The 25,796-nt window shown below is 33.5% G+C and overlaps 5 protein-coding genes across 5 annotated transcripts; 2 read left to right on the top strand and 3 right to left on the bottom strand.

Moving 5' to 3' along the window:
- The first annotated feature begins 15 nt into the window (after window positions 1–15).
- LOC128395931 (protein MIX23-like) lies at window positions 16–1,522 on the top strand. Its single transcript, XM_053356427.1, has 5 exons — window positions 16–170; window positions 308–436; window positions 509–643; window positions 873–932; window positions 1,017–1,522. The coding sequence occupies exons 1-5, from the start codon at window positions 114–116 to the stop codon at window positions 1,065–1,067; spliced, it is 432 nt and encodes a 143-aa protein (XP_053212402.1). The 5' UTR covers window positions 16–113; the 3' UTR covers window positions 1,068–1,522.
- Window positions 1,485–20,073, bottom strand: LOC128396058 (uncharacterized). Its single transcript, XM_053356579.1, has 22 exons — window positions 19,661–20,073; window positions 19,527–19,568; window positions 19,395–19,427; window positions 19,279–19,317; window positions 19,178–19,216; window positions 19,075–19,092; window positions 18,926–18,955; window positions 18,794–18,823; window positions 18,669–18,698; window positions 18,554–18,610; window positions 18,418–18,489; window positions 18,297–18,344; window positions 18,196–18,243; window positions 18,084–18,137; window positions 17,963–18,022; window positions 17,840–17,890; window positions 17,736–17,772; window positions 9,296–17,677; window positions 8,607–9,186; window positions 5,599–8,511; window positions 1,709–2,284; window positions 1,485–1,636 (listed from the first exon to the last, which is right to left on the bottom strand). Exons 1-20 carry the CDS (start codon window positions 19,848–19,850, stop codon window positions 6,049–6,051), a joined length of 12,303 nt encoding a protein of 4,100 aa, XP_053212554.1. The 5' UTR covers window positions 19,851–20,073; the 3' UTR covers window positions 1,485–1,636; window positions 1,709–2,284; window positions 5,599–6,048.
- LOC128396059 (dentin sialophosphoprotein-like) lies at window positions 2,228–4,692 on the bottom strand. Its single transcript, XM_053356580.1, has 2 exons — window positions 4,344–4,692; window positions 2,228–4,272 (listed from the first exon to the last, which is right to left on the bottom strand). Exons 1-2 carry the CDS (start codon window positions 4,690–4,692, stop codon window positions 2,228–2,230), a joined length of 2,394 nt encoding a protein of 797 aa, XP_053212555.1.
- LOC128395926 (uncharacterized) lies at window positions 4,752–5,379 on the bottom strand. The gene has a single exon (XM_053356421.1). The coding sequence runs from the start codon at window positions 5,377–5,379 to the stop codon at window positions 4,753–4,755; it is 627 nt and encodes a 208-aa protein (XP_053212396.1). The 3' UTR covers window position 4,752.
- A 1,121-nt stretch (window positions 20,074–21,194) lies between the features above and the next one.
- Window positions 21,195–25,795, top strand: LOC128395908 (lissencephaly-1 homolog). Its single transcript, XM_053356396.1, has 6 exons — window positions 21,195–21,366; window positions 21,924–22,002; window positions 22,318–22,968; window positions 24,051–24,203; window positions 24,540–24,798; window positions 25,131–25,795. Exons 1-6 carry the CDS (start codon window positions 21,329–21,331, stop codon window positions 25,202–25,204), a joined length of 1,254 nt encoding a protein of 417 aa, XP_053212371.1. The 5' UTR covers window positions 21,195–21,328; the 3' UTR covers window positions 25,205–25,795.
- Window position 25,796: the final 1 nt, after the last annotated feature.

Raw genomic sequence — 25,796 nt, 5'->3', positions numbered from 1 at the left:
TTTTTCTCTTTTTCTCAATTTGTTTTCTTTTCTCTTTTGAGTTTGTTTTGGTTTTTTCTTCTTTTGTGTTGATTGTGTTTCTTTAATTGTTTAATTAGTTTAAATTCTAATCCATGATTTCCACAAGTGGAACTGATTTAACTCCTTGTGATGATTTACTCGCCTTTCAGGTAATTTTTGTTCATTTCTTAATCTCTCAAAGGTTTACCGGTTAACCTTTTGTATTGTTTATTTTTTTTTCTTTTATTTTGATCAATTGTTTGTCAATTAATTCTTTAATTGTTTTTCTTGTTTTCTCTACATTCAGGATCACATCATGAAGATGAGAAAAATTGATGACAATATTATCTATGCCCTGAATAATTCAATCTCAGTTGATTCTCATAAGAATGATGTTTCCCTATTGACAAGAGACTGTAAAGATTTATGGTTTCAGGTTGGTTTGTATTTGGATTCATTTTTTGTTTCAATTCTGTAAACTCATGAATTTTATTTTCTTTATTCACAGTTAAATGAATCTTACAATAACAGGGAAAAGGCCATTAGGAGATGCATTTCATCAGTGACAGAGAAAGTGAAACAATTGAAAGATTCAAAGGATAACATTGAGCTATTCAAACAGCTAAAGAAGGAGCAGATGAAAGTATGGATTGATTTTCTTTCTGCTAATTTGAAATAATCAAAACACTTTCAACAATTTAGATTGTTGATTATTCACCACTGAGAAATTCATTTCTTACAAGTTTACTCTCAATTTCTAAGCTCAATTAAACCCATTGGCTATCACAATCTAAACAATTTCTCTCTGTATATGGTAACTGTTTTGATCTAATTTTCTTTTTTCGATGGTTTTTTTTCTCTCTCTTTCATAGTTACGATCCTTCCAAAAAGAGCTCAACGTCGAAGAAGTGGTCAAAGATCGAAGTAGAAAAGTGAGTAAATCGATAGCCTATGATTGTTCTCTAATTCGAATTTTCTGATCAATTTTCTCTTCCATTCCACTATTATTTCCACAGGTATTCTATGAAAGATGTCGAAATTATTATAAACCACCGATTGATACTTGATTGCAGTTCTCAATTGATAACAGAACAAATTATAATTAGAATGTTCAAAATTAGGCCAACCTGATAGTTTTTAATCAAAAGAAAATTATTACAATTGATTTGTACAAGCAAAAGATGATTAATAAGAAATTGGAATATATTACTTATCGATTGATCAATATTATCAACCAGAAAATGATAACAATATGTATCAATTTTATTGAAATGATTTAGATGAACAATTAGACTTGATCACCGAAAGACGAATTAGTTTGTACGAAAGAACGGCAAGACTGAACATAACTTAGAATTCTCACCTTTGATAACTTTCGATTGACCTTAAAGTTCGTGATTCTTTGGATACCCGTCTCTTTGAATTCTAAACTAATCGAAAATAGTGAAAGTGATCTTTTTCTTTGAAATTCTAAAACGAGACAATTAGTGTGAATAAAATAGATTTTTATTTCTTAATATTATCCAATGATTGCCGAAGTTAAATTCAGTTATCGAACTTTGTTACTTTGTCCTTCATCTTTTATCGTCTTTGACTCTTATCCGTTTACATGCACATTGTTTAATGAATTTTTGACCTGAGGATAAAAAAGATTGACGAGAAAAGAAACTTATATTATCTGGAATTTTGATTTACCGAGTGAATTTACCTGGGAACGATTTAGCCTCCGAATGATTTGAATGATCTGAAGCAACATGTTCGTCGTGTGAATCAGTTAAATGTTTCTTGAATGAATCAGTTTCTGGAATCATTTTGATTTGATCAATTTGAATACTTGATTGTAATAGTTGAGTGTTCAATGAATTGTGAGCCAAATTTTGTGGATTAATTTCATCTGAACGGATTGTCGACTCTGTGGTAAATGGTTCTGATGTGATTATCGTCGTTGTTTCATCTTCCTCTTCTTCCAGGTCACATGGCTCATCTGATTCGTCGTGATCATCATCATGATTATTTATCAGCTCTTGATGGTGAGATTGATTTTTATTTTCCTGCTCTGGATGTTCAGATGGTGAAGTGACAATTACCGGATGTGTATTAGTAACGATAACTGATTTATCTGAATGTGGAACATCTGATTGATTATTTGATGAACTAAAACCCATCGATTTTGTTGCAGAGGAATCAATACCTTGAATGTTTAATTCTGATGCTAGAATACCAGAATTTATTGAAGAACCGATAGTTTGAGAATTTTGTTGTGATGTTTGAACATTGGACGAACCTTTTGATCTTTTTGTTCAGTAACTTTAGTCGGTTGATGAGTTTCTATTGCACCGATTGTTGTCGTTTCTTCATCAGCAGATTCATCACAATTTTCTTCGTCCTCTGTAGTCGTTTCTTCTGAGGTCGAGTTATTCATAATCGAATGAGTTTCCGAATCTTTCTCCTTATCTCCTGAAGATTTTCCTGTGTTTATACTCATAGCATTCGTTGAGGTTACATGAAAATCGTTGACACTAATTGCTTGTCTGTCAGTTTCTCCCGACAAAACAACCGTATTTAGAGATGAGCCATTAATCACTACATTTGAATCTAATTGGTTTGCATTTTCCAATGTTTTATTAGATACATCATTTGATGGTCCATTCGTTTCAACTTTTCCGTTTATTTGATCCAACGATTTATTAGTTGACGATGAAGGTGAATCTTTTCCACTCGAATCGAAGTTAATTGTATGAGATTCACTTGAAAATTGTGGTACTTGGTTAATTTCCAATGTTGAAACAACATAATTTTGGTCTTTTTTCTTCGAAGTCTCTGACGTTTCATTTGATTCAATCATTGGTTTCTTCTCAATTACACTCGAGTTTTCCGTTGGTACAGACGATATAACAATAGTCGATGTTAATTCATTTCTCACGGAAATTGATATTGGCTCTGATTTGTCTTTTTCTTCCTCATCAGATTCGGTGATAAGCTTGGTCTCATCAGGATTTCCAGTAATTCTATCTGATGAAGTTCCAATGTCGTGCGAATCTACTGTTCTCGGGCTGGAATCAGTCGTTGACGAACTAGTTTTCGACTCATTTACTTTATTACTTTTAGTTGCCTCTATAACATGACTCTGATCGGTAGGGGTTGATACAAGTTTATCTTTGACACTGATTGACGATGCTTTGGTTTCATCAGGAACAATAACAGTGTTTAAAGAACCGACATTAAACACTACACCAGAATCTGATTGATTCGAATCAGATTTTAGAGTTTGATTCTTTTTTGATGCTGGCGAATAATTATCGGGACTTTCTACTGAACTCTCTGGTGTTTTATTTGTTGTATCATTTTGCTTTGTGTTTTCTTTGTTCGATCCTTTAGTTGTAAAGCTGAATTCTTCTTTTGGTTTCTCATTTGAATCTGAAGTTGATTTGACCGAATCGAGGGACGAGTCTTTCATTTCGTCACTCGTATCTTTTGAGTGTGGGGATTTTATCGTTTCAGAGTGTGTCTTTGTATCATTAGGAACTGGTTCATTAACATTTGTAACACTCGAAGACGAATCTTGGGTTTCAATGGGCCCAACAAACGTATTTAATGATGCAACATTCAGTTCTACACCCGAGTCTGGTTGGTTTGAATCTTTCATAGAATTTGATACTTGACTCTGATTATTTTTCGATGTTGAAATCAAATGGTTATCAGAGTTTTTAACTGAATCTTCTGTTTTTCTATCCTCTGTATCGTTTTTTAGTCCTTTCGTGGTAACGTTACCTTTTTCTAACGGCTTATCGTTCGAGATTAGAGTGGATTTTATTGCATCAGTAGTTGAATCTTTTTTCTTGTCACTTGAAGTTTCAGTTTTATCGGAATCTTTTGTCATCGATGTTGATGGTGATTTGTCTATGGACTCTCGATCGGTAGAATCGATGCCGGTAGAGGAAACAATCAAGGGTGTTGACACTATTGGTGTTACTATGGGTTGAATGTGTAGAGATGATGATGGAACTGGACCTTCATCTTGACTGTTACCATTATTAGATTTATCCACGGATCCTTTTACGCTCGACAAATTATGATTTTGTGTATCATTTTGCTTTGTATTTTCTGTTGCCGATTTATTCGTTGTAGTGTTGATTTGCTCTAACGATGCCTTGTTCGAGACTGAATCTGATTTGATCCCATCAGGAGCTGATTCTTTGGTCTTATCACTTAAATTCACTGATGTAGGTGAGCTTGTGATGTTTTTTACTGCTGATGACCCTTCAGTTTGTTCTGGTATAACAAAAGTATTTAGAGATGCGACATTGAGCTCTATACTGGAATCAGATTGTAGAGTTTTCGACTTATCTGAATCTTTTGAGTTTTATTCAATGTATCATTTGCTTTAAACTCTGGCTTTGAGTTTGTGGATTTGGATGAGTTGTTGACCGAATCAGTAACAATATCGGATTTAGCTGCAGTTTCTGATCCTAAGTTGTCTTGATTCTGATCTAATGCATAGGTACTCTCATTGTTATCAGATGCTTCTCTTGAAATCTCTGATGGTGACGTAGATAACACCAATGGTGTTGACACTATTGGTGTTACTATGGGTTGAATATGTAGAGATGACGATAGAACTGAATCTCTGTCTTGATTGTTATCTATGGATCCATTTACAAGCGATAACTCGGAAGAATTTGAAGATTTCATATCAGTATTTTCCGTAGGAATATTAGAACTTTATCAATTGTTGAGTTCATTCGGTCATGGTCAATTATTGTTTTCACTCACAGGAGCTTTTTGCAAATTACTTGTCGACATTTGACTCAAAGAAGGTGATTCATTTTCCAGAAGTATTCCTGATGCTAGAATACCAGAATTTATTGTAGAACCGATAGTTTGAGAATTTTGTTGCGATGGTTGAACATTCGAAGAACCTTTTTGATCTTTTTGTTCTGAAACTTTAGTCGGTTGATGAGTTTCGATTGCACTGATTGTTGTCGTTTCTTCATCTGCAGATTCTTCACAATTTTCTTCATCCTCTGTAGTCGATTCTTCCGAGGTCGAGTTATTCATAATCGAATGAGTTTCCGTATTGCCTCCATTAGATTTCAATGAAGTTGAATCATTGTTAATTTGATAATCTTTTTGTACCTCAGGTACGACAATCGTATTCAATGATGCAACATTCAACCCGACACTTGAATCTATTTGATTAGAATCAAATTTCGTTGAACCTTCTAATTTTCCATTTGGGGTATCATTCCGATTCACATCTTCATTTGCGTTTTCTTTAGTTCCAACATTCATTCGTTCCAATATTCCATCTTTTTTAGGTTGAGTTGAACCAACTGAATCAGGTGTGGACTCTTTTGCTTTGCCACCCATAGTGGTCATCGCAAGATTACTCGTAGTCTTATCAGCATTTGTATGTTTAGGTGCTGATCCATTTAGGTCTTGACACTTGTAGACGATTCTTTTGTCTCAATGGGCAAACGAACGCATTTGCTGATGCAACATTCAATTCTACACCTGAATCTGATTGATTAATGCCAAAATTTATCGTAGAACCAATAGTTTGAGAATTTTGATGCGATGTTTGAACATTGGACGAACCACTTTGATCTTTTTGTTCTGTAACTTTAGTTGGTTGATGAGTTTCTATTGCACTGATTGTTGTCGTTTCTTCATCGGCAGATTCATCACAATTTTCTTCATCCTCTGTAGGCGTTTCTTCCGAGGTAGAGTTATTCATAATCGGATGAGTCTCCGAATTTCCTGTAGATTTCAATGAAGTTGAGTTGGTTCTCATTTCGTTGTCTTTCTCTGCATTAACATCTTTGACTCGGTTGGTTTCATCAGGAACAATAACTGTATTTAGAGAGCCGACATTAAACACTACTCCAGAGTCTGATTGATTCGAATCAGGTGCGAATGCTGTATTATTTTCTGAGACTGATACCAAATGATAATCGGGGCCTTTTATTGAATCTTTTATCGTTTTATTCTGAATGCCATCTTTCTCTGTGTCGTTTTTCAATCCTTTTGTAGTAACGTTTACTTTTTCTAACGACCTATCGTTCGAACTAGATTAATTGCATCATTAGTTGAATCTTTTTTCTTGTCAATTGAAGTTTTAGTTTTATCGGAATCTTTTGCGATTAATTTTGATGGTGATTTATCTATGGACTCTTGATCGGTAGAATCGAGATCAGTGGTAGAAATGATCAATGGTGATGATATTATTGGTGTTACTATGGGTTGAATGTTTAGAGATGATGATGGAACTGAATCTTTATCTTCATTGTTATCAGATTGATCCGTGGGTCCACTTTCACTCGATAACTCGGAAGCATTTGAAGAATTGGAAGACTTCGTTGTCATATTTTCAGTTGGAATATTAGAAAATTTATCATTTGTTGATTTCATTCCGGTCACATTTGAGTTGTCGTTCACATTTTCAGACATTTTTTTCGCAGTTTTTTGTGTCGACATTGGACTCGAAGAAGGTGATGCGATGATCGGTGATCCATTTTCTAGTAGTATTCCTGATGCTAGAATACCAGAATTTATCGTAGAATCAATAATTTGAGAATTTTGTTTCGATGTTTCATTTTGGATTTTCTCCAGTGTCTTTTTACGATCAGAAGATCTTCCAGAATCTTCTTCAGAAGTAGATTTATGTCTGTCCGAATCTTTCACTTTATCTCCTGTGGATTTCACAGAAGAGGAATTGGTACTCATATCGTTGTCTTTTTCTACATTTACACCTTTGACACTGTCTATTCCACCGGGAACAGTAACTGTACTTGTTTTGTCTGTATTAGAACTCGTATTGTTTGGTGTTGATTCATTTACATCTTTAACCATAATTGACGCACCTTTAATCTCATCAGGAACAGTAACTATATTTAGAGAGCCGACATTAAACACTGCACCAGAGTCTGATTGATTCGAATCAGGTTGTAGAGTTTGATTCTTTTCTGGTGCTGAGACCAAATGGTTATCGAAGTTTTTCATTGAATCTTCAGTTGTTTTATTCTGTGTATCATTTTTCTTTGTATTTTCTATTGTCGATTTTTTCTTGGTAGTTGACGATGAAGGTGAATCTTTTCCACTCAAATCGAAGTTAATTGTATGAGATTCACTCGAAAATTGTGGTACTTGATTAATTTCCAATGTTGAAACAACATGATTTTGGTCTTTGTTTTTCGAAGTCTCTGACGTTTCATTTGCTTCAATCATTGGTTTCTTCTCAATTACACTCGAGTTTTCCGTTGGTACAGACGATATAACAATAGTCGATTGAACATTTTCATTGTTTTCGGTTTCACTTATAGGTTGTTTTTGTTGTTTAGCTGTTCGATTGTCCAAATCACTTGAGCTTTTCTGTTGATTTTTCAATTCTTTTTCAACAACAGGTTGACCATTGGTCAAGGTCGATGTCAATGCACTTGTAGCTAATGTTGCGTCTACTGTTTGGTCGCTAGACTTTGAGTTTTGTAGGTCAATTGATCTAACGGGCGATGAAGCCACTACTGTTTTCGTTGAATCGTTAGTTGAATTACTATCAACATTTTTCAGGGAATTCAAATTATCTAACATATTAATTGGCGATTCCGAATTCATCGAAGCTTTTTTACTTTCATCAAAATCTATTGATGGGGCGATTGTTGACCCGCTATCGATTGACTCTCGACGAGTTTCTGGTTGATTAACATTCGATACCTTAACTTCCTGTGGTTTGTTGACCGATTCAGTTTGATTGGATGTTTTACCATTCAAAGGAATCGAGTCTGGATTGTAAGTGTCAAGCTGAACAATTTGTGACTCGCTGGTAAATTGTGGCTGTGTGGTTTCCAAACTGGTGAGAATTGAATTACTTGTGATCTTATTTTCTGATGAATTTCCTGATGATTCAGTTATCAGTGACTGGTTTGTATTGTTGTCACTTTTGGCCTCAGGAATAACTTTAGAAATATTTGCATTATCGACACTTATAAATGGTTGGAAATTTTTCAACCCATTAGAAGTCAATGTTTTTGGTGAGACTAATACTGATTCTTGATTAACTGCTTCAGTATTTGTGTCAATTTGTGGTACTATTATTGGTGAGATTTTGGGTTGAGCATTTAAAGACACTGAATCAGATGATTGTTCAAGACTCGAATTGTTATCGAATGCTGATTTAGATGTTTCTATTTCTGATTGATTGGCTCCAAAATCATTTGTTTCTGAGTTCGACTTACCTTTATCTTTACCTGACACCGTGACCGTAGGCGATTGATCAGTGGACAATTTAGCTGATGAGATTTTCGACCCATTCGTTGGGAGTTCTGGTGTGATGAAATGACTAAGTGATATTCCGTTTAGTACTGTGGTTGAGTCTGATTGATTAGAATCAGACCTGATTGGAAGTGATGATATTGCGGATTTCTGTGACTTATTAGCATCTGATACTGTCATTCCTGATTCATTCATAATCGTGTTATTTTTTGCTAATTTTCTCGAGAGCTCTAGTGATGAAGTTTTGTAATATTATCGTTCATCAAATCAATATCGAGTGAGTCTACTACTTCCGGTTTAGAATCAGCCAGCGAAGAATTATTTTTCAACTCATTTACATTATTAGTTCTAATTTTTTCTGTATTAGGACTCGTATTGTTTGGTGTTGTTTTATTCACATCTTTGACCATATTCGACGAACCTTTGACTTCATCAGGAACGATAACTGTATTTAGAGAGCCGACATTAAACACTACATCAGAATCTGGTTGATCCGAATCAGGTTTTAGAGTTTGATTCTTTTCTGGTGCTGAGACCAAATGGTTATCGAAGTTTTTCACTGAATCTTCTATTGTTCTATTCTGTGTTTCATTTTGTGTTTTATCTTCGTTTTTCGATCCTTTCGTTGTAACATTGTTTCTTTGCTCCAACGAATTATCATTCGAGACTAGACCTGTTTTGATTGCATCAGTAGTTGAGTCTTTTTTCTTATTACTTGAAGTTTCACTTTTGTCGGAGGTGGTCGATGTTGATGGTGATTTATCTATGGACTCTTGATCGGTAGAATCGAGATCAGTGGTAGAAATGATCAATGGTGATGATATTATTGGTGTTACTATGGGTTGAATGTTTAGAGATGATGATGGAACTGAATCTTTATCTTCATTGTTATCAGATTGATCCATGGACCCATTTGCACTCGATAACTCGGAAGAATTGAAGACTTCGTTGTCATATTTTCAGTTGGAATATTAGAAAATTTATCATTTGTTGATTTCGCTCCGGTCACATTTGAGTTGTCGTTCACATTTTCAGACATTTTTTTCGCAGTTTTTGTGTCGACATTGGACTCGATGAAGGGGATGCGATGATCGGTGATTCATTTTCAAGGAGTATTCCTGATGCTAGAATACCAGAATTTATCGTAGAATCAATACTTTGAGAATTTTGTTGCGATGTTTCACTTTTGGTTTTCTCTGGTGTCTTTTCACGATCAGAAGATCTTCCAGCATCTTCTTCAGAAGTAGATTTCTGTCTGTCCGAATCTTTCACTTTATCTCCTGTGGATTTCACAGAAGAGGAATTGGTACTCATATCGTTTTCTTTTTCTACATTTACACCTTTGACACTGTCTATTCCACCGGAAACAACAATTGTACTCGTATTGTTTGGTGTTGATTCATTGTTGTTCACATCTTTGACCATATTAGACGAACCTTTGACTTTATCAGGAACGATAAATGTATTTAAAGAGTCGACATTAAACACTACACCAGAGTCTGATTGATTCGAAGCAGGTTGTAGAGTTTTCTCTGCTCTCTCTTCTTTATTGTTTCCTGGTGCTGAGACCAAATGGCTGTCGGAATATTTCATTGAACTTTCAGTTGTTTTATTCTGTGTATCATTTTGCTTTGTATTTTCTATTGTCGATTTTTTCTTGGTAGTGTTGATTTGCTCTAATGGCTTATTATTTGAAGTCGATTTAACAGAATCAAGTGGTGAATCTTTTACTACGTCACTTGTAGTTTTTGCTTGAGAGTTTGAAATTTGAGTATCGTTAGGAAGTGATCCATTAACATCTTTGACACTTGTAGATGACTCTTGGGTTTCTGTGGGCACAACAAATGTATTTAATGATGCAATGTTCAGTTCTACATCCGAGTCTGGTTGGTTTGAATCTTTCATAGAATTTGATACTTGACTCTGATTATTTTTCGATGTTGAAATCAAATGATTATTTACATTTTCCGTTGAATCTTCAGTTGTCTCGTTCTCTGTATCATTTTTCTTTGTATTTTCTTTTTCCAATCCTTCTGTTGTAACGTTAACTTTCTCTAACGACTTATCGTGCGAAATTAAATCTGGCTTGATCGCATCAGGGGCTGAAAATTTGCCCTTGTCATTTGAAGTCTCTGCTGCAGGAGATTTTGTTACATTCTCGACACTTATCGACGGTCCTTCAGTTTGTTCTGGTGAAACAAACGTAGTTAGAGATGCAACATTAAGTGCTTTATTTGAATCAGATTGTAGAGTTTTCGACTTATCTGAATCTTTTGGAGTTTTATTCAATGTATCATTTGCTTTAAACTCTGGCTTTGAGTTTGTGGATTTGGATGAGTTGTTGACCGAATCAGTAACAATATCGGATTTAGCTGCAGTTTCTGATCCTAAGTTGTCTTGATTCTGATCTAATGCATAGGTACTCTCATTGTTATCAGATGCTTCTCTTGAAATCTCTGATGGTGACGTAGATAACACCAATGGTGTTGACACTATTGGTGTTACTATGGGTTGAATATGTAGAGATGACGATGGAACTGAATCTCTGTCTTGATTGTTATCTATGGATCCATTTACAAGCGATAACTCGGAAGAATTTGAAGATTTCATATCAGTATTTTCCGTAGGAATATTAGGAACTTTATCAATTGTTGAGTTCATTCCGGTCATGGTCGAATTATTGTTTTCACTCACAGGAGCTTTTTGCAAATTACTTGTCGACATTTGACTCAAAGAAGGTGATTCATTTTCCAGAAGTATTCCTGATGCTAGAATACCAGAATTTATTGTAGAACCGATAGTTTGAGAATTTTGTTGCGATGGTTGAACATTCGAAGAACCTTTTTGATCTTTTTGTTCTGAAACTTTAGTCGGTTGATGAGTTTCGATTGCACCGATTGTTGTCGTTTCTTCATCGGTAGACTCATCACAATTTTCTTCGTCCTCTGTATTCGTTTCTTCTGAGGTCGAGTTATTCATAATCGAATGAGTTTCCGAATTGCCTCCATTAGATTTCAGAGAAGTTGAGTTGGTACTCATTTCGTTGCCCTTTTCTACATTCACACCTTTGACACGGTTGGTTTCATTAGGAACAATAACTGTATTCAAAGAGCCGACATTAAACACTACATCAGAATCTGGTTGATCCGAATCAGGTTGTAGAGTTTGATTCTTTTCTGGCGGTGACACCAAATGCTTATCAGAGTTTTTCATTGAATCTTCTATTGTTTTATTCTGTGTTTCATTTTGTGTTTTATCTTCGTTTTTCGATCCTTTCGTTGTAACATTGTTTCTTTGCTCCAACTTCACATCATTCGAGACTAGACCTGTTTTGATTGCATCAGTAGTTGAATCTTTTTTCTTATTACTTGAAGTTTCACTTTTATCGGAACCTTTTGTCATCGATGTTGATGGTGATTTATCTATGGACTCTTGATCGGTAGAATCGAGATCAGTGGTAGAAACGATCAATGGTGTTGATACAATTGGTGTTACTATGGGTTGAATATGTAGAGATGATGATGAAACTGAATCTTTATCTTCATTGTTATCAGATTGATCCATGGATCCACTTGCACTCGATAACTCGGAAGAATTGGAAGACTTCGTTTTCATATTTTCAGTTGGAATATTAGAAACATTCGAATCTGAAGTCGATTTGACCGAAGCAAGAGACGAATCTTTGATTTCTTTCCTTGAAGTTTTTGCTTGAGAGATTGAAATTTGAGTATCGTTAGGAGGTGATCCATTAACATCTTTGACACTCGTAGATGACTCTTGGGTTTCTATGGGCACAACGAACGTATTTAACGAAGCAACGTTCGATTCTAAACTCAATTCTGACTGATTCGAATCAGGTTGGTGAATTTCTGATGAGCCTTGATTATCTGTTGGTAAAATGGCGTCTATACCGCTTTTTGGGCTCGAACCTTCCGGTACTCCATTCGGCACATCACTTATTGATCCATTCGCTTTAAATTTCGAATTTATTTCATCCGATGAACTTTTATTCGAGCCACTCATCTCTATTCTACTCGAATTGGTATTTTTTGTATGAGATTCACTTGAAAATTGTGGTATTTGACTAATTTCTAGAGTTGAAACACTCATGTCATCTTTACCTTTTTCCACAGCAGAATTTTGCTTATTTTGTTCTAAACTCAGAGATGTGAATGAAGGTGTAGCTATGAAAGTAGAAGTTGAAATATTCGGTGAGTCGTTTGTTGAGTTCTTAAGAGGCACGGATGATTGTGGGGACGAAGAATCGGTGCTAAACACAGTAAGAGTTTTATCGGTGGATTCTGAGTTTGCTATCGGTGATTCTGTTACTGACACATCTAGAGAAGGTGTTGTCATCTTCAACAATGGAGTTGTCACCGTTTTCTGATTAGTCGGTGTGGCAGTTTTCTCTGAATACGATTGAACATTTTTCAATGGTACAGAAGTTGTTGGCTGAATTGGATTATTAAACTGTAAGCCAAATGGATAGTTGAATTGATATGAGAAAGGATTTGTTACTTTAGCTTTTGTTTTAGATTTCGAAGTTGTGGTTGATGTTGATAATGGTGCTGATGTTGTTGTGGGTAATGAAGGTGCTGCGGTCAGATTTCTTGTTGAATATAAGGGAAATGAAGAGGTAGATATCATTTTCGGAGTAGTTTGAGTTATTGACTTGTTCTGTTTCCTTGTTGGGCCCGATGCTTGTACAGAAGGAGAGGAACCTCTGACATTCGATGCCGATGTTGTTTTACTTACTTCCGGTAGAGTTGAGGTCTTGTTGTTGTAAATTTCTGCTTTGTCGGGCTTTGTGGTGTCGATTGTGTCAAGCTCACTTGATAGAATTAGCGTTCGGTCTGCTTTTTCTGGATTTAGCGATTCATTCGTCTTCGGGCTCGTTGATTCTGTTTGAATTATCTGTGATAAACTCGATTGAATTGGAGTAACATCGACCATAGAACTTGAAACTATAGAATTTTCTTTGTTTCTTTTATCCGAATCTTTGATAAGTGACTGTAAAGTCGTTTGGTTTGTTGTCACTGATTGAATGGATGTTGGTGATAGATTGGCTATTGACGAATTAGTTTTCGTTGAAGATTTTGAATTGTTCGTCTCATTGCCAATACCTGGCGATCCTTCAATTTCAATTGGAACGACAAGTTGATTAAGTGATGCGACATTTGTAGATGCTCTTGACTCTAATTGGTTCAAAGTTGAATTCGAAAATTGTATCGATTCAGAAATTTGAGGTTTTTCGTTTGATTTGGAAGAAATTGTTGATCCACCTATTCTTGTGCTGTTTTCTATCATTCGTTCAGAAGCTTCTGGTATTTTTTTGAGATCCAATTCATCTGGTCCTTGATTAGCGATCATCGAATCAATTTTATCAGAATCTTTTGTAATAGGTAATTTTGATGGCGATTTATCAATAATCTTTTCGTTGGTAGAATCGAGATCAGTGGTAGAAACAATCAATGGAGTTGATACAATTGGTGATACTATGGGTTGAATATGTAGGGATGAAGATGGAACTGATTCTTCATTCTTATCGTTATCATATTTATTCAGGGATCCATTTACACTGGATAACTGTGAATTTGCAGATTTAGTATCAGAATTTTCTGTTGGAATATTAGAAAATTTATCATTTGTTGATTTGATTCCGGTCACATTTGAGATGTCGTTCACATATTCAGAAGCGTTTTTTGCAGTATTTTGTGTCGACATTGGACTCGAAGAAGGTGATGCGATGATCGGTGATCCATTTTCTAGTAGTATTCCTGATGCTAGAATACCAGAATTTATCGTAGAATCAATACTTTGAGAATTTTGTTGCGATGTTTCACTTTTGGTTTTCTCTGGTGTCTTTTTACGATCAAAAGATCTTTCAAAATCTTCTTCAGAAGTAGATTTCTGTCTGTCCGAATCATTCACTTTATCTCCTGTGGATTTCACAGAAGTAGAGTTGGTACTCATATCGTTGCCCTTTTCTACATTCACACCTTTGACACTGTCTATTCCACCGGGAACAATAACTGTATTTAGAGAGCCGACATTAAACACTACATCAGAATCTGGTTGATCCGAATCAGGTTGTAGAGTTTGATTCTTTTCTGGTGCTGACACCAAATGGTTATCGGAAATTTTCATTGAATCTTCTATTGTTCTATTCTGTGTTTCATTTTGTGTTTTATCTCCGTTTTTCGATCCTTTCGTTGTAACATTGTTTCTTTGCTCCAACGACTTATCATTCGAGACTTGATCTGTTTTGATTGCATCAGTAGTTGAGTCTTTTTTCTTATTACTTGAAGTTTCAGATTTATCAGAGGTGGTCGATGTTGATGGTGATTTATCTATGGACTCTTGATCGGTAGAATCGAGATCAGTAGTTGAAACGATCAATGGTGATGATATTATTGGTGTTACTATGGGTTGAATATGTAGAGATGATGATGGAACTGATTCTTCATCTTGGTTATTATCAGATTGATCCATGGATCCACTTTCACTCGATAACTCGGAAGAATTGGAAGACTTCGTTGTCATATTTTCAGCTGGAATATTAGTAAATTTATCATTTGTTGATTTCATTCCGGTCACATTTGCGTTGTCGTTCACATTTTCAGAAGCTTTTTTCGTAGTTTTTTGTGTTGACATTGGACTCGAAGAAGGTGATGCGATGATCGGTGATTCATTTTCCAGGAGTATTCCTGATGCTAGAATACCAGAATTTATCGTAGAATCAATACTTTGAGAATTTTGTTGCGATGTCTCATTTTGGATTTTCTCTGGTGTCTTTTTACGATCAGAAGATCTTCCAGAATCTTCTTCAGAAGTAGATTTCTGTCTGTCCGAATCTTTCACTTCATCTCCTGTGGATTTCACAGAAGTAGAATTGGTACTCATATTGTTAACTTTTTCTAACGACTTATCATTCGAGACTAGATCGGCTTTAATTGCATCAGTAGTTGAATCTTTTTGCTTATCACTTGAAGTTTCACTTTTATCGGAATCATTTGCGGTTAATGTTGATGGTGATTTGTCTATGGTCTCTTGATCCTTTGAATCGAGATCAGTGGTAGAAACGATCAATGGTGTTGATACGATTGGTGTTACTATGGGTTGAATATATAAAGAAGACGATGGAACTGAATCATCATTCTTATCGTTATCAGATTTATCCATGGATCCTTTTACGCCCAACAAATGATGAATTTTTCCATCATTTTGTTTTGTATTCTCTTTCGAACCATTTTCTGCAACGTTATCCTGCTCTAATGATCTATCGTTCGAATCTGAAGTCGATCTGACTGAATCAAGCAACGAGTCTTTTATTTTGTCAGACTTGCTGTTTATATCGTTAGGAACTGAAGCATTCACATTTTTAACACTCGATTCCTGGGTTTCGATGGGCACAACAAACGTATTTAATGATGCAACGTTCAGTTCAACATTCGCATCTGGTTGGTTCGATTCTGATGCAAGTATCTCAGATGGTTTCGGGGTTTTGGGCACTTGATTTTCTTTGGAAGGTGAAATCGTACCATCAAAGTTTTTCGGTGAAGCTTTGTTTAGTTTATCCAGTGCTCCATTTGATTCTTCAACTACAGTTGGGTTACTATTCATTAGATTGCTTGTATTCTTAATAGGCAATGATTGCTCATTTTTCGATTTTTGAAAATCTAATTTACTATCGTTTTTTGTAGCAACTGATCCTTTGGATTTATCATTCGATAGATTCAAAGATTCAGCAACCAAACTTGATGATTGCGGTGATGACATTGCGACGTTGGGTGCATTTGCTATAACCATTCCTGATGCTGCGGATAAAGCACCAGCCATTATTGTGGAATCAACGATTTGATCGTTTAATTGTTCTTCTTGTAAATTTGATGATGAAGCTTTTTCTCCTGAAAGCGGACTTTCCATCGATTGCTTTGGTGTCGTTAATTTTCCCGTGTCAATTGAACTTGTGGTTGTCATTGGTCTCTTCGAATCAGATTCCAAAGTATCCATGGTAGGAGAAAGTTTAGATACTCGATTAGATTCTGATGTACCTAACTTTAGATTCGAAGGTTTCAGTGAATCTGCTGGAAATAGAGTCGAAGATGGCACAACACTTGGCGAACTATTCAATTCAGAAACACTAGAGATCGAAGATAAAGGTTTCGACCTGGTATCAGTTACACTTGGGGACATTTTGGTCTCTTTAGATTTTGAAGTTATTGGAGCTGAAGTACCCAATGGAAATTTCGGCACTTTTGTTGATTGGCCATTTAGATTGACCACCGATGATTGATGGTCGGTTGATTTGGTAACTGAGGGTGAAGGTAACGATTCTGATTCAATTGGCATAAAGAATTGGTTGAATGAAGCAAAATTAAACACTGAATCAAATTCATCAGAATTTGATTTAGTTGATTGTGAGGAGCTCGAAAGTTTTCGAGTTGGTGTTGAGTTAACATTATCACTTTTTGCTCTTTGTGATGATCTATTAATACTTGGTGCTGATCCAATTACACTTGATTGATTTGGTGTGTTTATAGTTGATGATGTAGCGTCTTTTTCATTCACAAAGTCACTAGAACTTTTCAATCCCGCTGGAGTCGGAAGTGAATCTTGTTTACTGGATAAATTTTTGTCACTTGCTGATTCGATTTTGGTTAAACCATTCGAACCCGATGGTGAAACATTGGTCGATTCTTCATCCATATCACCAATAGAGCTCACTACTACTGGCGCTACAACCATCGGTGCAATAACGGGTTGAATGAACAGCGAATCAGAATCTGAATCTGAATCAGAAGATTTCGAATCTAATTCTCGATCCAGTGAAGAGACTGTGGCCATCTTCTTACCTGATTGTTCATTAGAACCAGGGAGAGATGATTTATCCTTATTATTCTGAGAAGAGGGATAATCAGTATCATCGAAAATAGTTGTCGGTGTTGTCATTCCATCATTAGGTCCATCACTATTTTCTAAAGCTTCAATTGATTCAACTTCATCCGATTGCGAAGAATCTGATGAACCATCGATATCGAACAGATAATCCGATTTCTCTGGTACCAATGTCGATCTTGTGGTCAAAGTTGAATACTGTTGTTTAAATTGTTCCCCTGGTGATTCCTTAATTCTGGTAATCAATCTACCTTGGCCACTTTTGGAAACCTTTGGTGACTCTATTTTCAGTTCATTTGATAGAGATGATAACTTGGCTGAATCAATAGCCGCTTGACCATCACTAGAATGACCAGTTTCTACTGATCTTGTCGTACAACTTGGTGGGCACCAATTCTGTTTATCTTTAGGTTCAATTGGATTACAAATTTGAGATTGTAATTGTTGAAGTGTTAATCCAGGCTCTAAACATAGAGATTGCCATTTAGATGCTAATGGTCCAGGCCAAGGTCTAGTTAACAATCAATCAATCAATCAGATTATCTTGTTAATCAACTATTAATACTTACAAAGCATTACGAACAAAATTATCCCAACTAAAATCACCTTAAAAGAGACAAAATTAAAAGTTAATCGGTTGACAATCATGATTATCTATCAATTAGTTAATTACCTTCGACCATTTCTTTACTCTTAAATAGTTTCTCCAGTAAATGTATCAATGCTTAATCACAATTAAAAGTAGGAAATTAATTTACAACCAAATTAAAGGTAAAATTAGTTAAACAATTATTACCATAAACCTCTTGTTGTGTCCATTTTTTATTCATCTCTGAATGTGAATTGATAAGATCATCTAATTGAAAGTTTTAATTGCAATTAGTTATAATATTTTACTTTTCAATTGATTAACCTACCATGAGGTATACTGGTATCATGTAATTGTAATGGTCTCTTTGATTTAATGAAACCTAAACAATTGTAATTGTAATTAAGTAAATGTATCAACTAATTAGTTGCTCTTCTTACTTAACATATGATCCAATGTCCACTCTTCTGGTTTACTATTATGACCACCTAATTAGATTAAGGAGAGTTAATTAAGTTCAATCAAATGGTTAATATTTTACCTTTAGCTGGTTCATGGTGAGTTTTATTATCATGATGAGCCATGTTACCTGTTAATTGGTTAAATTTGAGTCTTTAATTAGTTAGAAGGTAAAACAATTTAAATGAAGTCGATTAACTTACCATGTAAAATTAATAAGTGTCTATGGACTGGATGGTGAAAGGACATCATTGGGAATGGAAACTGATTGTAATCTGATTTAAAAAGATTTTTCCATCAAAATCATTCAACTGGATTAACTAATTGTCAGAAATTTACCTTGGACAAAGTGTGTTGATCCATCACTTTCCTTCATTAAATGTCCTCGTCCGATAACTAATTAAGACAATTAGGGTCAGTGTGATGGTTTCACATTGAAATCAATACAATTTACCTTTAGCTGTGTGCTTATGAAGTGTAATGTCTTAATTGTTAAAGTTGATTGAAGGAAAATTATGGAAAAAATCAATTGATTAGCAATTTAACCAGTTTTCTCAATGTTCACAATCAATTGATTACCTGGACTCATGTGCAATTCAGCCAATGCCCCTTTTTGATTTTATTGGAAATGAGAAAATCACAATTTAAAAGGTTAGTTGATTATATTAAATGACAATTAACATTGATTAAAGTTTCTTTGATTGATATTACCTTTGATATCTTTTGCTGCAAGATGAGTTGCTGTTGATTGTTGATTAAGGGAGAGATTGATTGTTAATGATAATCAATTATTTCACCACAAGTCAATTTGTTTGTATTAAATTTAATTAACTGGATTTAAATTGTTTTATTATTATTACCGTTTGGGATTTCATCATCTAAATTAACAAAGGTAAAATTGATTGAGATAAAAATTAAAATTGTTGATTGTTGATCACTAATTGGATTTAGTTAATCACTTACTAACTACATGTAATCTAGCCACTGGGTGATTTTGATGATCTGTTGTAAATTAAATTGCTATCAAATTGTTGCTAAATTGTAAAGGTATTCACAATATTTACCTTGATTGTGATTATCATTGGAACCATGAGATTCAGGAGCTGATTTACAAATTGTTGGGGAAAAATTGAAGATTAATTAAGACAATTAGTTGATTGTAATTATTTAAAAATACTACCTTTTGATGTTGGTCCAGATAGAATTGGAAAACCTTTTTAATTAGAAAAAAGTAATTTAATTGTTACAATCAAGTGACAATTTGATGATTGTTGATTGGAAAGATTTTCTATCAATTTAATTGATTACTTACCAAAGAAATTAAATTCTTGAGCAACATCTTCAAATGTTGGAACTGGAAAACAATTATCCAAACAATTAGAATTTAATTTTAAACTAATTAACTAAATTAAGTTTAAAAAGTTTCCAACAATTTAATAAACTTACAAAATGAAGCAAATATTGATCCAGGATCAAAATCAGATTCTGATTTTTTAATTGTTTGTGATTTAGTTTGTTGATTATCTGATGTGGTTGATTTAGGAGCACAGTTAACTAATTGCTGGTGATCAATTAATGATAATAATATAAGAAACAATTGTATAAGTAATTTAAAGGGTTGACAATTAACTCTCATGATGTTGATTAATTGTTATTAAGAAACATTTAAAAATGATAACATTGAATTGAGATTTATTTTTACAAAATCATTTAAAGATTTGATTGTTAATTATATTCAGTGATTAGTTGAATGTTAAATTGTTGAGTGACATTATTTGACTAATCAAATAGTTAATCAAAAAGTTAAAAGGGTATTTTAATCATCTAATCATTAATCTGTTAACTAATTGTAACCACTAATTTGTTTCACTACTTGCTAATCAAATTTGAAATGAAATAATCAAACAATAATTAGTAAATTGTAAATTACATTGTTATCAATATGTTGATTGTTTGATTATGATGAACATGATTAATTAACCTTTTTTTGAATCAAGTTTACTGATTAGTTAATCAATACCGCAGAGTAAGCATACAATTTGTTACAATTAACTTTATTTGTGATCTTCATTTCCTTGTTAATTATTTATTACAATTTCATTGTTAACCTTTGTGATTAAATGAATTAACTATCAAGATTTAACCATAAGTAATTAAATTTGTTTTACAATTAATATGAGTCAATCTGCATAGTAGCAATTTAATAATTACGATGAAACAATTTGATTATTATTTAATTGGTCAATCTTGATAGTATAACAATGATAATAATTAAGGAAACAATAAACTAACAAATTGGATAAATGATCAATTTTCATATAATTTTACAATTAGTTAACTAATTGAACTTCTCGATTTACAATTAAATCAACGCAATTAAATTGTTATGCTCTTTAATATATTTCTCGGTAAAATATTAATTATTTCAGAGTAAAATATCAAATTAAACAATAAGTACAATAATCAAATCAAATCAATTGAAACTAAATTTTTATAATTGTTAATACAAATGAAAATAAATCAATAACATAATCAAATTGAAACCAATTAATAAACAAAAATCAACATCAACAATTTAGCTAAACACTTTCATCTTATGAATTGTACTTAATTAAATGAAAAAAAGGCAAATCATAAAGAATTAAAATCCTTAATTAATTACCTTGTCATAAAGAAAAGGTAACAATCAAATTAACAAGAAATTTGGTCAACAATCCAAAAGGTGAAAAGACGAACCACTTTCTCTAAATACAAAAGAGTAGAGAAAACGAAAGGTCAATCTATGGTCCAGAAGAAACTCCAAAAAGAGAGACGACAATCAACAAAATATTCCTACAATTAACAACAACAATTAAGTTTTTCTATTAAAATTGATGGGAAATTTTTTCTTCTTTCAAAAAACTCACATTTGAAACGGTAGAAAATAGATGGCGACACATAACACGAATATTCTTTCAATTTGGTTTTGTTTTATTTCAGATGAAAACTGTTTGTGTTGTTTAATTTTGATTTTCTTTCTTTCTTTCTTTCTCCCTTTTCTCTTTGATTAATGTTTACTAATTAGATTTAATTGTAATTTAGTTATAACTAATTACCTTTTTACATCGTAAGGCGATGAAAATGGTCTTAACAACCCGTCAGAAGGATGAATTGTAAGTAAATAATTTAATCCACTAAATGATAATCTTTTTCTCTCTCTCTCTCTTTTCTATCCTGTCTCCTTGTTTTTGTATCTGTCTTTTTATAAATTCTCTCTTTCTCTCTTACTTTATATCTTCTCTCTCTCTCTCTCTAACTCTGTTGTATTATTTGGATGTATTAAGAGTCATCAACATTTCTCTCTGTTGTGATTTCTTCTTTCTTTTCCATTTTTCTCTCTTTCTCTTTTCCCTTTCAACTTCATATTCCTTTGAACCTCTTTTGTTTCCAATCTCTTTTCTCTTCTCCCAATTGTTACTCCTTCTTCTTAACTTAAATTCTTTTCTCTGGTAACATTCATAACCAATTACATCCATAGTTTTCCATGTAATTGATTGTCATACCTTTTTCTCTTCTGTATCTTTATCCATTTAATTTGCTTATTTCTCTCACTAACTCACTCATTGTCTTTTTTCTTTCTCTCCTTTTCTTTCTCTCTTTCTCTCTCTCTTCTCTCTCTCTCTCTCTTGCTCTTTCTATCTCCCATTTGGTTTCTCCATTTTCACTTTAGGAACCATGCAATTGCTGATTATCTATTTTCACAAGGATTCAATGGAGCATTGGAAATTTTCAAAAGAGAGGCTCAAATGGTAAATTTAAAGGCTTTCCATTGTTTGCCAATATCAAAAGCATTAGAATGACAAATCACTAGCAAATCCTTGGATATATAACTACACCATCTTCAAAGCTTCATATAAATAATTTGGATCTTTGAATTGTGTACACAGTTATAAGTAACCAAAATCTTTTCGGTTCTAATTGTTCAACCTGACAAATTACACCATGGAAGAAAAAAAAATGTTCATTATTTTAAGTTTATTCTTTTCTATTTTTCTTTTCTTTCTTTCTCTTCCATTGTTTATGTTTCATCTAACCACCGGACATTATATTTGGCATGATTGAAGCCCAGTGAGATTGATAAGAAATACAGTGGACTATTGGAAAAGAAATGGACCTCTGTGATACGTTTACAAAAGAAAGTAATGGACTTGGAGGCAAAATTATCAGAAGCAGAGAAAGAATATATCGGAGGTGCTCCCACAAGAGAGAGAAGATCACCAACCGAATGGATACCTCGGCCACCAGAAAAGTTTTCCCTCTGTGGTCATCGTTCAACCATCACAAGGGTCATCTTTCACCCGGTATTTAGCCTGTTAGTTTCTGCCAGTGAAGATGCTACCATTAAAGTTTGGGACTATGAGACCGGTGATTATGAAAGAACCCTTAAAGGCCACACTGACAGTGTCCAAGATGTTGCATTTGATGCAACCGGTAAACTATTGGCCTCCTGTTCAGCTGATATGGCAATTAAATTATGGGACTTCCAATCATATGAGTGTTTAAGAACTCTACACGGACATGATCATAATGTTTCATCGGTAACATTTATGCCAACCGGTGATCATATACTTTCTTGTTCAAGGGATAAAACAATTAAAAAGTGGGAAGTAGCTACTGGCTATTGTGTAAGAACTTATGCTGGTCATCGTGATTGGGTGAGAATGGTCCGAGTAAATAAGGATGGTACATTGATCGCCAGTTGTTCAAAAGATCATGTAAGAACTTTTATTTACATTCTATTGCCACTTGAATCATTTTCTATTTTCATCATCAAATTATTATCATTACATGCGCTTCAAAATATGTATACACACACTCACATTATCTATTACACTCATTATGATTCATTCATATTCACATTTCATACAAATATCAGATTGTTTAGATAATCTTTTACTCTTTCTCTATCCTTTTCTGTCATTTAATCTGAAATTTAAATCACTAATCAATGAGTCTCTCTCTCGTTATCTTCATCTCTTGTCATTTATTATTTTCTATTCTATGAACAATATTATATTATATTAATATTATTCATTAATTTAAATCAACTTTAGTCTTGATAGTTTGATTCTTATTCATTACTCTGATTAATTTTCATGATTAATATTATCACTCTTTTCATCTGACATGATGAGAAAAAAATGTTTACCATTTATTCAATTAATTGTCTCTATCTGATCCATTGATCAGATAGCAACGAAATGGTCATAATTTAATCTCTCTCTCTCTCTCTCTCTCTCTCTTCTTCCTTGATCTAATTATATATTGGATGATATAAATATCAATCAAGAAAACAATCCACTTCCCTGTCCGTTAGTTGTTATTTTTTTCTCGCCTCATATTGTTACATCTTTTGAAAACCTTTTCTAATACTCTAAGTATCAGTGCGAACTTTTTTTTACTCTACTTTTTGTTGTACAAATTGTGAGAATCAACGATTGAAGCTTCAAATAATTGAAAGAGAAAAATTGTTACAATAAAACAATTCTAATTATCGATCAATTGCTTAAAGTAGCAAAATAATAACAATACAAATCGGCTTTTACTTTTAACGCACGATTTACTTTCACCTCAACAATTTGTTCTAATTTCATCCTTTTCTTTTTCTTTTTCATCTTCTTCTAATTTATTATTTCTTCCATTTTCTTCATTCATATCCGGCTCTACATAAATGGATTTACAATTGGTGGATAACAATTTTACTCTCGATAAATCAATCAAACTCTGGATGGTTTCATTTTGTTTTTCGCTTAAATCGATGATCTTCTCCCTCTCTTTCTCTCTCTCTCTCCATTAGACCATAATTATCTGGAATACGAGTGTGAATGAGCATAAATTAGGGACAAACGAGCACAAAGTAGTCCTTAAAGATCATGATCACACGGTAGAGTGTATAGCCTGGGCTCCGGAATCAGCATTCACAGTCGTCTGCGAAGCAGCGGGTAATGATGTAAGTAAACACTCAATGGTTGTTGTTGTTTCATCGGCTTAGTTAGTCTGTCAAATTTTATTTTCTAAGCTTCAATTGTATCGCCTTTATAAGTAGTTGATTAATCGGTTGATTTGTTATCGTTTCGCTTTGTATACTTGGGTAAAGGTCGATATTATTTCTCTCGCTTATAATATTTACTTTTACTCTTTGAATTTATTCTTTATGTACTTTAGTACATATAAAGAATATAAATTTATGATTATGATTAACTTTTGCCTTCCTTTTACTCGTTAATTCCACCAAGGGATAGAACTTTATTCTAATTCATTTTTTTCCTCTTATTTTCCCCCTTAGAATCTTCGAAATAATCGAACAGGACCATTCCTGGTTAGTGGCTCTCGAGATAAAACCATCAAAGTTTGGGATGTAACAATTGGAATATGTTTATTCACTTTAATCGGTCACGATAATTGGGTTCGAGGTGTCATTTGGCATCCAGGAGGGAAATATATTATTAGCAGTTCTGATGATAAAACTGTCCGAGTTTGGGATATAGTAAATAAAAGATGCTCTAAAACATTGGAAGCTCATAACCATTTCTGCACTACTGTCGGTAAGATGATTAGTAATCCAAATTAATCCAATTCCCTAAACTGTTTCTAATCAAAAACCTTAGATAATCTTTTTAAACATAAAACATAACTAAACTTTTTATAATTCAATTGCAAAATTAATCTCATTTAATATCCAGGGGAAAAGTCTAACCTCTCATTTAAACTTTTCAATCTCTTGAACCTTTTTCTTAATCAATTAAAACTTGACCATAGCTCTTGATCTAATTACATTGTTTATTAATACTTGAAATGTTTTTCTTTTTCTTTTACTCTCAAAACATCACCGGACCATCACCACGATCGACACACTGGACAATCATTTGGACTCTAGATTTCCATCAAACATCTCCGTTCGTCATCACTGGATCGGTAGATCAAACTATTAAAGTCTGGGAATGCCGTTGAAATGACCTATTATCCCGATAAAATCAGTAGCTTAATTTTATTTTTGCTTCTTTCAAGGAGATTATCCTTTATTGTCAATGACTTTTCTGTTGCTTTATTTCTGCTCTTTATCTTCCTCTTCACCTTATTCTTTCTCTCTTTTTTTGTCTCTCTAATCTCTCTTCTTCTTTACTGTTTTTTTCCTTCTCATCATTCAACAACAACAACAACAACAACAAAAAGAAAATCTTAATTATACTGATCTAAATTGTTTCAATTAATCAATTGTCAAGTGAAAGTGTTGGTTATACATGAAAGCGAAGAGAGAAGAAGATGAAGTTAAAACAATCGATTTTCTCTCTTTCATTCACTCTCTCAATCAATATCTTCTCATTATTTTATTTATCTTTAGAAATGGTTGCTCAACAATCAACAATTTCGAATAATGTCCAATCACGAGAATAGAAGAGAAAAACAAAGAAGAGAAAGAATAAAGAAACTTATGAATATGTGACAAAATCTAAACATGGCGCTCATTCAATAAAAAAAAACATCTTTAAAAAAGCTCGATTGTATTGATTTTTGTAATTAAATGAATGAATTACTGAGTAAT

The sequence above is a fragment of the Panonychus citri genome, unplaced genomic scaffold, assembly GCF_014898815.1.
Source record: "Panonychus citri isolate SS breed McGregor unplaced genomic scaffold, ASM1489881v1 Contig00142, whole genome shotgun sequence".
NCBI lineage: Eukaryota > Metazoa > Arthropoda > Arachnida > Trombidiformes > Tetranychidae > Panonychus > Panonychus citri.
The sequence above is the reverse complement of the archived record's forward strand: the minus strand, read 5'-3'. Positions and strand labels throughout refer to the sequence as shown.

What these genes read in the sequence shown, in the direction of transcription:
- LOC128395931 (XM_053356427.1), top strand. Translation starts at nt 114, where the DNA reads ATGATTTCCACAAGTGGAACTGATTTAACTCCTTGTGATGATTTACTC. An exon ending in ATGATTTACTCGCCTTTCAG is followed by an intron (nt 171 to 307) that starts GTAATTTTTGTT and finishes CTCTACATTCAG; the next exon opens with GATCACATCATGAAGATGAG. An exon ending in TAAAGAAGGAGCAGATGAAA is followed by an intron (nt 644 to 872) that starts GTATGGATTGAT and finishes TCTCTTTCATAG; the next exon opens with TTACGATCCTTCCAAAAAGA.
- LOC128396059 (XM_053356580.1), bottom strand. Translation starts at nt 4,692, where the DNA reads ATGAAATCTTCAAATTCTTCCGAGTTATCGCTTGTAAATGGATCCATA. An exon ending in AACTCAAAAGATTCAGATAA is followed by an intron (nt 4,273 to 4,343) that starts GTCGAAAACTCT and finishes TTGTTATACCAG; the next exon opens with AACAAACTGAAGGGTCATCA.
- LOC128395926 (XM_053356421.1), bottom strand. Translation starts at nt 5,379, where the DNA reads ATGACCACTATGGGTGGCAAAGCAAAAGAGTCCACACCTGATTCAGTT.
- LOC128396058 (XM_053356579.1), bottom strand. Translation starts at nt 19,850, where the DNA reads ATGAGAGTTAATTGTCAACCCTTTAAATTACTTATACAATTGTTTCTT. An exon ending in ATCAACACACTTTGTCCAAG is followed by an intron (nt 18,490 to 18,553) that starts GTAAATTTCTGA and finishes TTTTTAAATCAG; the next exon opens with ATTACAATCAGTTTCCATTC. An exon ending in CGAAAAAAATGTCTGAAAAT is followed by an intron (nt 9,187 to 9,295) that starts GTGAACGACAAC and finishes CGAGTTATCGAG; the next exon opens with TGCAAATGGGTCCATGGATC.
- LOC128395908 (XM_053356396.1), top strand. Translation starts at nt 21,329, where the DNA reads ATGAAAATGGTCTTAACAACCCGTCAGAAGGATGAATT. An exon ending in TCAAAAGAGAGGCTCAAATG is followed by an intron (nt 22,003 to 22,317) that starts GTAAATTTAAAG and finishes GCATGATTGAAG; the next exon opens with CCCAGTGAGATTGATAAGAA. An exon ending in CCAGTTGTTCAAAAGATCAT is followed by an intron (nt 22,969 to 24,050) that starts GTAAGAACTTTT and finishes TCTCTCCATTAG; the next exon opens with ACCATAATTATCTGGAATAC.